At 40.1% G+C, this 13,030-nt stretch overlaps 1 protein-coding gene across 5 annotated transcripts in view; it reads right to left on the bottom strand.

Annotated features, from left to right (window-relative positions):
- The window catches only part of TMCO3 (transmembrane and coiled-coil domains 3), a 44,054-nt gene that overhangs the window by 10,110 nt on the left and 20,914 nt on the right, over positions 1-13,030 (bottom strand). For 4 of the 5 annotated variants that reach the window (XM_014548918.1, XM_014548921.1, XM_014548919.1 and 1 more), the window contains 2 exons: positions 11,912-12,032; positions 4,383-4,578 (listed from right to left, as the gene is read on the bottom strand). In XM_014548918.1, the coding sequence (XP_014404404.1) occupies positions 4,383-4,578; positions 11,912-12,032 (317 nt within the window). The remainder of the gene's footprint in view (positions 1-4,382; positions 4,579-11,911; positions 12,033-13,030) is intronic. The other variant, XM_005877679.2, reaches the window with a different exon arrangement.

Below are 13,030 nucleotides of genomic sequence, written 5' to 3'. Positions count from 1 at the left end.
AGGGTGGATAGGGAGGTTGTGGCCCCGCCCCCTGTCACACACAGAGCCGCAGGGCAATCAGGGGATTGGGGAGCTCCCCCCTATCAGGCACAGAGGAGGGCTGATCAGGGGGTTGGGGTGCCTTCCCCTGTCACGAACAGAGCAGGGCGGATAGGGAGGTTGTGGCCCCGCCCCCTGTCACACACAGAGCCGCAGGGTGATCAGGGGGTTGGGGAGCTCCGCCCTATCAGGCACAGAGCAGGGCTGATCAGGGGGTTGGGGTGCCTTCCCCTGTCACGAACAGAGCAGGGCGGATAGGGAGGTTGTGGCCCCGCCCCCTGTCACACACAGAGCCGCAGGGCGATCAGGGGGTTTGGGCGCTGCCCCCTGTCATGCTGATCCCGGTGCCGGGAGCCTCGCTGCTCCGCTGATCCCGGTGCTGGGAGGCATATTACCCTTTTACTATATAGGATAGAGGCCTGGTGCATGGGTAGGGGCTGGCTGGTTTGCCCTGAAGGGTGTCCTGGATCAGGGTGGGGGTCCCCACTGGGGTGCCTGGCCAGTCTGGGTGAGGGGCTGAGGGCTGTTTTCCGGAAGCGGGTGACTGAAGCTCCCAACCGCTCCTTTTTTTCTTTTTTCTTTTTTATTCTGGGCCAGCTTTAGCTCTGAGGCCTCACTGCTGAAAACATCGATACAATGTTGCGGTCCGGCTGGCTGAAAGCCGGTTTCTGGGGTTTTGTTTAGCTTCTTATTTGCAACACAGTACATAGTTGCTTAGAGTTGCAGCTGAGAGGCCGGCAGCGGCAGGCGGGGAACGTTGGAGTTCGCCGTCACTGGAGCAAGCAAGCCTCCCTGCTCGCTTCAGTGCATGGCTGCCAGCCGCCATCTTGGCTGACAGTTAATTTGCATAAGGATATGCTGATTAGCCAATGGGAAGGGTAGCGGTTGTACACTAATTACCATGTTTCTCTTTTATTAGTGTAGATGATATTATTTTCCATACGAACAACTGTAAACCTCCTTTTGCCCACCCTGTAGAGCCAAGACAACCCTGATGGAGAAGGAAGCTGGCGCTACACTGCCAGCTGTGAGGGCAGGTATGCTGGCCAAGGGAGCGGAGTGCAGGTCAGAAACACGCACACGCACACAAGCTCTCACACGGCCTCTTGGGTTTTGACAAGGTGACCTGGGGGGGGGGGGGGGGGGGTCTTTCAGCACACAGTGTGGGGAAAAGCCTGTGAAAAAACAAATTCCACTTCCTTCCTTCATGTGTTACACTCACCTCCAGATGGACAGATCTAACAAGGTAAGTAAAGCAGTAACACTTCTAGCGAGGAAACGGAAGTATCTTCGTGATCCAGGAGTAGGCAAAGGTCTTTTTTTTTTTTTTTAATCCTCACCCAAGGATATTTTTTTCCATTGATTTTTAGAGAGCGGAAGGGAGGAAGAGAGAGAGAGGGAGAAATGGAGGGAGGAAGAGAGGGAAGAGAGGCAGGAAGAGAGAAACATTGACGTGAGAGACACACATCGCTTGGTTGCCTCTCACACAAGCCCCAACTGGGGCTGGGGATCGACCCTGCAACAGAGGTATGTGCCCTTGACCTGGGATCAAACCTGAAACCCTCAGGTCCACGGGCTGATGCTCTAACCACTGAGCTAAAGTGGCCACGGTTAGGCAAAGGTCTTTTATGTAGAATATAAAAATTGCTAACCAAAAAAAAAAATGGATAACTTGACTTCATTAAAATTAAGAACTGCTGTTCATCAAAAAAAAAAAAAAAGAAGCCATTCAGCAAGTGAAAGGGAAAGTCACAAACTAGGAAACCTTAGGAAAAATATATCTGACATAGAATATTATTCAGCCATAAAATGAAACAAAGTACTAAAACATGCTACAGCATGGATGAACCTTTGAAACATGCAAAGTAAAATAAGCCAGATAGAAAAGGCCACATATTACATGATCCCATTTATGTAAGATGTCCAGAAGAGGCAAATCGTAGGAACAGAAAGTAGATTAGTGGTGACGAGGGGGTAGGGAACAGACAGAATTGTGAGGTAAAGGGTTTCTTTTGGGGTGAAAGAAATTGGTTCTGAAATTGGATAGTGGTGATGGTTGCACAGCATTGTGAATATGCTGAAAACCACTGAATCGTACACTTTAAATCAGTAAATAAGAAATTTGTCAAAATTTTGGCAGAACATATAAAAAACTCCTACAAATGAGTAAGAAAATAACCAACTCAATAGAATAATAACCTTAAGACTCTACCAGGCACATCTCCAAGGAGGATGTCCACCTGGCTAATACGCATATGGGAAGGTGCTCACACCATCAGTCATCAAGGAAATGAAAATCAAAACCCAGACGAGATACTACCACCTAGAAGAATGGTTAAAATTACAAAGACTGACAGAAAACACAAGTTTTGGTGAGGATACGAAGAAACTGAACCCTAACACAACTCTGGTAAGGGTATAAACCAGTATAACTACTTGGGGAAAACTAGCACGGGAAATTACTAAAGTTAAACACAGGTATACCCTACAACCCAGCGACTCCACTCCTAGACATATATTCATCAGATGTGACATCACATGTCCAACAAAGAACACATATGAGAATATACAGCAGCTTTATTCATAACAGCCCTAAATGGAAACAAACCCTAGTAGCTAACAACAGAAAGGATGATTTGTGAAATATGTGATGGAATATCACACAGAAATAAATGAGGAGTCTGACAGAGGGATTATAAGAATACCCAATATGCAAAATGCCCAACACCTAACACCATACCTGGCCACTATAGCAGGTGGTTAGTAATTATAGTCAAATGAAGGGAAAAAAAACTAAGAACCAATGACTGGGGAAACAGCAAGGAAGTCATCCAGATAAGACAAATGTGCTGAATGCTATTTTCAAAGAGAAAAATACTCCGGAATGGATAAAGCAATGTAAAACAATTACGGAAGTCACATACTTGAGCAGCTTTGAGCAGAAGCAAATCATAGTCTTCTCCCAAGATTATGAAATACTAGCAGGCAATTAAATCATATATAAGGAAGTAACTTTTGCTAATTTCCTTTTTAAAATTAAACTTATTTTGAGATAATCATAGATTCCAAGTACAGTTTCCCCGATGGCAACATCTTAACAAATCATAGCACTAGGTCACAGCCAGGATACTGACGTGTCACAATGAAGAGAGGTGGAACATTCTGTCCCCATGAGGATCCTTCCCACCCCCACCCCCTCCTTAATACCTGGCAGCCAGCAATCTTCCCTCCATTCTGAAATTGTGTCTTAATAAATCTCACACAAATGGAATCATGCAACCCTTGGGGCTGGCTTTTCTCATTCGACACAATTCTCTGGTAAATCATGTACCAATAGTTTTAAAACCAGGTGGTCTTCCTTGGTGTGGATGGACCATAGCGACCATAGCTGGTGGAAACATTCACCTGCTGAAGGACATCTGGGCAGCGGCTGTAAACATTAGTGTGTAAGTTTCCGTGTGAACCTAGTCTTCATTTCTCTGGGGTACAGGCCAAGGAGAGCAAATGCTGGTAGTCTAGTGATGCCATTAGTACTTAAACCACTTAGGAGGGGGTCTCCCAGCATTGTCCCCATTCTCATGAGACTCTTGTCTTTTAAATAAGGAGAAGGCTGCCTCCAAAACACACCTTTTTTTTTTAACGTTTCACATTTACGGCAAAAGAAGTTCTGTTGACTACCTTGTCATTATGGAGCAGAACTAAAATTTGTTTTTAAATTGTTAATCTTTTGTCAGGTACAAAGCTGTTTAAAAGTTTAAGACAGAGTAAGATGGTTTGACACTGGTGGCTTTTCATTCTCACAGGTTTGCTTTTTGTTATTCCTCACCTGAAGATACTGTTTATATTGATTTTTTTGAGAGAGTGAAAGGGAGGGAGAAAGAGAGAGAGAGAGAAATAGAGAGAGAGATAGAGAGATTGGTTGCTTCCTGCACGCACCCCAACTGGGGCCATGAATCAAACCCGAAACTCTATGGTGCATGGGCTGATGCTCTAACCACTGAGGACACCAACCAGGGCTAGATTTTGTGTGTGTTTTTTTTGCATACAGGATGATGCTCCAACTAACTGAACCACCCGGCTAGGGTTAGATTTGTTTTTTTAATGCAGCACTCCACAAATACGTTTTTAGCAAAATGCTTAAGAGTATGAGTTAAAACAGTTAAATAGGTTTAACTCATATTAATATTGATGGGTAGCATAACTGTGTATAAAATAAAAAATACTAATAAGTGTTTAATATTTTAACTATTATTAAAATAAAAAGATAAGAAACTGATCACAAGCTTTCAGTGAACAGATTATATAAATCAAATTACATAAATAAAAAATATTATGAGAATTACCGTTAACATTAAAAAGATGAAAGCCGAGATTCCTAAGATAAGGATTTCTTTGTTCCCTTTACTTTCCATATGTAGCTTTCGATAATATGGTCCTATAAGGTAAGTCTTTATAACAAGACATAACAGAAAAACAGCAGCCAGCGAAAAAAGAATCTGACCAATCAAAACCAGTATTCGTAGTATTTCCATGACAATGCTAGGAAAGGAAAAAAAAAAGACATGTTATTTCACCTCTAAACATATTTCTCTAAAACCCAATAAAATGATCTTCCACTATTTTCTAACATGTTGTAAAATAAATGACCCAAATCACATACATTTTTATTTCCAAATATTAAAATTAAAACTATCAATCATATTAATCTCAGAAATTTTTATTTGAATCAATAAAGAAGCTGGATTACTTTGCAATCAATTCTTTGAAGCAAATGCGATTTGTGGGATGTAACGATCCTTAACTGACAGCTTGTATAAGTCAGTGATAGATAATAAAATTCCTTCTCAGATAATAACCCCCATTTGAAATTCTTCATAAGGCGATAGTCACCCTGTAATATTACACTGCAGGCTCACATTAGAAGTATAACTAAAGAATTCCAGTGACTTTCACAAAATATTTTCTTATCTCAAGTCAGAACTCTGAATTTTATGTCTATTACTTAGTCATAAAGAAAAGGATTCTGTACTAAGCTCACAAAAAAGGCACTATTATATATAGGATGTCCCCAAAATGTCTGCACACTTTGAATGATTATAAAATCAGTATTTATTAACAAACAGTTCATTTTCAAAATTTAATGTGATCTACAGAAATGAATAACTTTTTTTGTCAACACCTGTTTTCAAACTGATGACTGTTTCTGTTTCAGGCACTGCTGATAATGTGAAGCAATGGAGTCACAAACATTAAGAATCATTGTGTTTGGTATTTGTGTGCCCTCAATTTATCAACTGTTGCCATTTTCTTTAGCATAAAGTTTCTTTTATGTATCAGCATAAAAATGTCTAGTGGATAAATTTTCTTTGTTCAAAGCTTAGTCTGGCTTTATCCATTACTTCAAATCAGTTAGATCTGAAAAGGAGTGAAAATTAAGTGAGTTACCAGCTGTTAAAGTGTGTATATGTTTTTGTGGGGTTTTTTTTGGGGGGGGACAGCCTATGTCCCCAAAAAATGTACACACACTTCAAATAATTATAAAGGCAATGTTTGTACTTCAACTGCATTTTCAAACTTCCAGTAGCATTTTAGGATGAATTTCCTTTGTTCATTTTCTTTGTTTTTCAGCTTAGTCTGGCTGAAAAGAAAGAAACATCCATTGAGTTATCTATCAGCTGTCAAAGTGTGTATACATGTGTTGGGACACCTTGAATTTGTAGCATTTACAATAATATACATATTTTGGTTTTTTAATATTTTATTTTTATTTATTGATTTCAGAGAGGAGGGAAAGAGAGAGAGAAAAAGAGAGAAACATCAATTTGTTATTTCAGTTATATATGCATTCATTGGTTGATTCTTTTATGTGCCCTGACCAGGGATGGAACCCAACATCTTGGCATATCAGGACGATAGCTAACTGAGCTAGGGCTACATATTTTCTTAAACTTAGCTCTCCACCATATTTAGGAAACCATTCAGTCCAAAGTTCCGGTTTAGAAGGTCTCAGTGGAAGAATACAAATCTTATGTTGGTAGTTCCCCCCTTATTTGTGGTTTCGCTTTATTGGTTTCAGTTATCCACCGTCAACCATGGCCTGAAAATATTACATGGAAAATTCCAAAAAAAACAACAACACCACAATTCATAAGTTTATGTGCACGGTTCTGAGTAGCATTATGAAATCTCCCACCGTCCTGCTCTGTCCTGCATGGTATGTGAATCACCTTTGTCCAGTGTCTCCAGGCTGTATACGTTACTTGCCTGATAGTCTCTTAATAGCTGTCTTGGTGATCAGATCAACTGTTGGGGTATTATAGTTCTTGTGTTCAAATAACCCTTATTTTACCTAATCATGACCCCAAAGTGCAAGAATAGTGATGCTGGCAATTCAGATATGCCAAACAGAAGTTGTAAAGTACTTCCTTTAAGTAAATAGATACGTATGCATAGGAAAAAAATACAGCATACACAGGGTTCAGTACTATCTGTGTTTTTTGGTATCCACTGAGGGTCTTGAAACGTATCCCCACAGATGAGCAGGGACTACTGTACTAAGAGAGAATTCATTGCAGCAGTCAGGCTTAAAATAGCAGCACGGGACACAAATCTCAAGTTGCACATGATTACTTAGGGGAATCGGAACAGAGCTGGGATTGCAGCAAAGAAGCAAAGTCACTGTGAATGACTCCACATCTTTAAAGTGGGGGAGCCAGTGTGAGAAATCAGGGTCTGCAGCCCGGGCAGGAATAGAAATGTGCTCACTGGGACAGAATAAAGTAGGTTGAGTCTACCTCAAATTCCTGACCAGACTCCCACATTACATCAGTGATCATATCCCTGCAAAACTGTGATGATACCCTCCTAACTTATCTCGTTCATGCTCCACAGAGGCCTAAATAGCATGCTGGGAACATCAGTCAGATGTCCAAAGCTCCTGTGACATTCAGATGAGCCAAGACTCCTTCACCCAACAGCACCTTCCACTGACCCTCACCTGCAGAGCAGCCTACACCGGCCTTTACTTCTTCTTCTTTTTTTCAATGCCTGTATAGCTGAAGTTATTGCACCAATTGTTACTTTATCAAGACGTCACATGTGGTATGACCTTCTTTTTTTGGGAAGTCATTATTATTATTATCTTACTGATTTCAGAGAGAAAGGGAGAGGGAAAGAGAGATAGAAACATCATGATGAAAGAGAATCATTGCTTGGCTGCCTCCTGCACGCCCCCCACTGGGGATTGAGCCTACAACCTAGGCATGTGCCCTTGACCAGAATCGAACCTGGGACCCTTCAGTCTGCAGGCTGACGCTCTATCCACTGAGCAAACCAGCCAGGGCCAGCCTTTGCTTCTTGATAGGCCATACACTCCCCAGCTGTGGAGCCAGTGCACCCCACCCCACCCCAGGTTCTCCTCGCTGACTGGCTCAGCTGTGTCCTTCAGAGTTCAGCCTCAAAGTCAACTGCTCAGATGCCTTGCCAATCTGAAGTGGTTATCCGTTGTTTGCGGACTCATCACCCCATTATAATTCTTTGCACAGCACTCACCTACACTAGGCATTTTCTTGTTGACCATTCACTTATTTATCATTCATTCAATATCTTCCCCAGACATCACGGCAACTCCCTGAGAGCGGCCATCCTCCCCTGTGCATGGCATGTTACAAGTATTCTAGTCTCAGTCCAGTTTATTTATCTGATAAAGAGATTGCAGCCACTTAAGAGATTGCAGCCACAACCAGACCAGCACTGTCACCATCCCATCTTACTGACAAGAAAGTGGAGGCAAAGGCCAAGCCATCACTTCAGGTCACGTGCCAGGTGTCTGGCGCCAGGGCCTGTGCTCCTAGTTGCTGCACAGGCTCTGCAATCACCATGTCCAGAGCCTGCATCCAGATCTACCTCCCGACTGTCTATTAAATGCATCATGGTGAGGATAAAATAGTCAAATAGCTCAGAAAGGTACTATTCTGCATCTCTATTTCTCTGTTTATCAAGCTTTGGCAAAGTTTCTATGCCAGCACAAGCATAAACTCATTTCAACAGCCGAGTCAGCATTCCATCATGTGTCTATGTCATCTTTTTCTCAGCCAGACACCTGGGCTGTTCTAGGTTCTTGATGTGCTGAATGATGAGCTTCTGGGAGCATATTCATGTGCAACAGTCTACACTTGACAGACATTGCCAAATGAGCTGCCAGGAAGGCTGCTCCAATTCCCACCCCCAACCAAGACCCCAGAGTGCCGTTCTGCAACACTGGGCATCATACCACTTCTAAAGGTTTGCAGTCTGACAGGTAAAAGAGCCATTACTTTTCCCTTGTGCGAAGGGAGCATCTTCCATTTACTCATTTCTACATTAGCTGCTTATATTACTCACCTATTTTTTAAATTGGGATTCAAAAATTTATTAATTTGTAGATTTTGATAAAATAAGAAACTTAACCCCCTGTCTTTAATATGTGTACAAACATATTTTTCCCATTTGTCTTTGGCCTGCTTACCAAACGAGTACATGTACATGTACATATGTGTGTACATGTATGTGTATACATATGTGTACGTGTATGTATGCATTTGTCTTTGGCCTGCTTACCAAACGAGTACATGTATGTGTATACATATGTGTATGTATATGGGTGTTTACATGTATATTTGTGTATTTAAACAACTTTAATGCAGTAATACTTATCACTTTTCTTGTCCTTTATGGCTTCTAGAATTTGTGTTCTGCTTGAAGCAGAAAGGCCCTCCCATCTTCAATATTATAAATTCATCCATACTTTCTTCTAGAACTTCCATGGTTTTGCAAGATTTTAATTCTAATAATTCAAATCACTTTATTTTTTAAAAGTATTCTTTATCGTAGTCTCTGTGCTCTGCTCATTACCCATGAAATATTTGGGGTAAAGAAGTTAATTCTTCCCTTTAGGAAAGATCAAGATTAATTCTAGCTCTGGCTGGGTGGCTCAGGTGCTTGGAGTATTGTCTCATACACAAAAGGTAGCATGTTCAATTCCCAGACAGGGCACAGACCTAGGTTTCGGGTTCAATACTGGTTGGTCGTATATCGGAGGCAATTGATCAATGTTCCTCTCTTACATTGATGTTTCTCTCTCTCTCCCCCTCTCTCTAAAAATCAATGAATATTTCCTTGGATAAGGATTAAAAAAAGATTAATTCTGAATAAAGCCTCCTAAAGAGGCAAAGTTTATATTAAAATTAAAACTGGTTTTATTTAATTTGTTTACTATAAATTTTCTCTGGTTATTAAAATTGGAAAAGAGGTTTTTCCCAAATTATATAAAAATGTATGTATAATAGACAATAAAAGTATCATAATCTATTATTCATTAATACCTTGTTATATACTTGTTATTCATATATACACATATTTATGGTCTCTCCATGCGTTTTTTCTTTATGTAGTTCAGAAAATATTGCATATAATGTCAATAGTTTTGAGATATTATTCTCAACCTATACAATTTACCCATTTAAAGTGTACAATTCAATGGTTTTCTAGTATATTCATAAAGTGAATTGCAACCACCACCGCAATCAATTTTAGAATATATTTCCACCTCAAAAAGAAACCCTGTATCCACCCCCACTCACTCTCCATTCCTTTTTCTTCTGCGCTTGGCAACACCTGATCTCCTTTCTGTCCCTGTGGATTTACCTATTCTGGATGTTTCATAACAATGGAATCATCCAATATATGGCCTTTTGTGACTGGCTTCTTTCCCTTAGCATAATGTCTTTAAGGGAAAATGACCTCAATAACCGACCTTAATAGTTACATATACCAGCGACTGGTCTAACTGCTTTATGGGATCCTCTCCTGCAGCCCTTACACAGTGCATGGGATAGGTCCTATTTCCAAATTGTCCCCATTTTATAGGTGAGAAAAGCTGAAGCCCAGAGAGGTTCGGTAAGTTGCCAAAGCTGGCAAATGGCTGAGCTAGAACTCTAGGGAGGCTTTGCTCCAGGACATGAGCCTTGACCTCTGGAAATCTCAGTTAAAAAGGCATTCATTTTTAACATAGCTGAGTTATCTGAGAGCAGAGAAGAGATCTTAATCATTCTGGGATTGCTGAAACTTAATAGAATATCTGGCAAAGGTAAATACTAAAAAATACAAAATACTTCTACCCGACCCATGTGCAATAAGGTAGGTTTGTCAGTTAGGGCTTCACTTGGGTGGAACCTAGCAGGGCGATGAACACGCACATACACAATGTCACACACACCTCACTGGGGGACTGCTTATTTTAAAAGGTATGATGAATAGGATCTAGATACTCATACTAAACGTCCAGGATACAACTGAAAATCACTTATCCCCACAACAATCAAGGAAAAAACACAACTTGAATGAGAAAAGACAATAAAAGGATTCCAACATAGAGATGAATCATTGTTAGAAATATCTGACAGAGTTTAAAGCAGCTATCATAAAATTAACTCAACAGCACTCAAAAATTCTCTCGAAATAAATGAAAAAAAAAGAAAGAAAAATCTCAGAAAAGAAATAAAAGTTATAAAAAGAAGAGCCAAATGTTAGATAAGCTAAATAGTAGAGTGGAGATGACAGAGGACAGAATCAGTGAACTTGAGGACAGATCAAAAGCATTTACTCAGTCAGAACAGAAAGAAAATAAACTGGGGAAAAAAAGGAAAAGTCTCAGAGGACTGTGGGACAAAAACAAACAAACAAATCACTGGGGTCCCAGAAGGAGAAAGCAAATGGAACTGAAAAATTACATGAGGAAATAATGGCTGAAATTCCTAAATTAGGCAAGAGACATAAATCTACAGATTCAAGCAGCTTAGCCAACACCAAATATGATAAACCCAAAAAGTGTTATGGACTGGATATTTGTGTCCCTCCAAATTCATATGTTGAACCCCAATGTGACAGTACTTGGAGGTGGGCCTTTGGGAAGTGATTAGGTTTAGATGAAGTCATACAGAAGAAATAAAGTAAATGAGAACGATTTTAGCATTTCAAAGTGGTTCCAAAAGGAATTTCAAAGTCTACTAATTTTTGACCAATAGTATTGTTACTGTAAGAGGTAAAAAAAAAAGTATCCTCTGGAAATAAAGTACAATATTTATATGCATATAGTATATTTGCTTAAACAAATTCAAGTTTATAATCCTAACCCACATGCAATGTACCTTTAAATTGTACAGGGCACCCTATATTTTGCAAGTGTATTTATTTTCTGGCGGGCATTCTTGTAATATATTATATATGCAACCCAACCTACAGCTTTTTGAGTGAATTTATTTTTCCCATTTGGCTTTTCCCATCAATATGAACCTAAGCAAGTACAGTTTGAGTTCTGGTATTATTTTATTAGAAGACTAGGAAAAAGGATCAGGGAAAATGGTAATGAAGATGACAACGACAGTCACTAATGATAGTGTGTGCGTGCGCGCGCACACACACACACAAACACACACACCCCACTATGTTCCAGGCATTTTATATCTTAACTCTTTTAATCCTAACTGTTCCATGAAGTAAGTACTGATATATCCCCACTACACACACCCCACTATGTTCCAGGCATTTTATATCTTAACTCTTTTAATCCTAACTGTTCCATGAAGTAAGTACTGATATTATCCCCACTTTACAGATGAGAAACCTGAGGAAGCGTGAAGTTAAATAACTTGCCCAACCAATGTCCACAGAGCTAGAGTGTGAGTCTAGGCAGTGTTACTCCTGAGCCTGTGCTATATAATGCAATACAAGCTCTGAACGTATCTTTGGAAAAAGGTATCAAATAGTATTTTTATAAACAAATGATCTGAAACCAGAAAAACAAACCATGAAATAAAATAATATAAAAATGTACCTAGAGTATGTACTGGCTCCTGCTTGGATAAGAGTTGGCATGACAGCTATGAATAACCCCAGCTGTACATCCTGCATCACCAGCATGCCAAGCAACACAGCACTATAGTCAAGGTCACCTGCTTAAGAAAAAAAAATATTAAAAGCAAATATTTCCAGTATTTTAAATTGTCCCAAGTCAAAATAAAGTCATCATGCATATTCCCAAAATAATTAAAATAATTTTGATCCTTTAAATGAGAATACAAACTTTAAAATTTCTTTGAGAGCAAACACTAACATTTTAAAGATTTAAAAGTTTTGTAAAGAAAATCTCCCAAATATTTCCACTAGTTACTGGTTAATTATAAAATTATAGAAAAAGGACATTTTGACAAGATGGCATGACAAACAATATGATAGGCCTGGATAATCATACCAACTTCACTGTGTCCCAGAAACACACGCAGCAGCAGTCTCCATCATCAAGCTTTATTTCTTCCCTAAGCTATGCAAGAGAGACCTGGCCCCGTCCCTTTCTGGTCACATCTGCTGAGCAGAGCCTAGCGCCATGGGTCACTTTCCTTCAAACTCAGCATCACCACCACACTGAAGATCCCTTCCCTTTGAGACTAATGCAGATTTGGTATAGAAATACTGACTCATATGGACAGAACAGGAAAGTAGTAACCAGCACTGGCTGAAGGGACTACACAACTTCTCTGGAAAGAAAATGATGCAGCTTTGGGGAACTCAATACTTCACATAGGCCTCAAATGTCTCCATTTTCAATCAACAGTTCTTGGCTTTGGAACTTTTTATGTTTTCTTAAAAAAAAAAGGTTTTAAAAAAATCGTGTTTTTTTAAATTTATGTTTGAGTGTTTCAAACATGATCATTTTAAAGACTTTATTAGATTTTCCCACAAATAGGTACTGGTATTATAGTACACTAGAGGCCTGGTGCACAAAATTTGTGCACTCGGTGTGTGTGTGGGAGGTTCCCTCAGCCCAGCCTGCACCCTCTCGCAGTCTGGGAGCCCTTGGGGGATGTCCAACTGATGGGGGGAGCAGGCCTAAGCCATCAGTCGGACATCCTAGTGCTGCCGCAGAGGCAGGAGAGGCTCCTGCCACCACTGCTGC

Source organism: Myotis brandtii, unplaced genomic scaffold (genome assembly GCF_000412655.1).
Source record: "Myotis brandtii unplaced genomic scaffold, ASM41265v1 scaffold528, whole genome shotgun sequence".
In the NCBI taxonomy this organism is placed as follows: Eukaryota; Metazoa; Chordata; class Mammalia; order Chiroptera; family Vespertilionidae; genus Myotis; species Myotis brandtii.
Note: the sequence above shows the minus strand (reverse complement) of the source record. Positions and strands in the feature narration are given on the sequence as shown.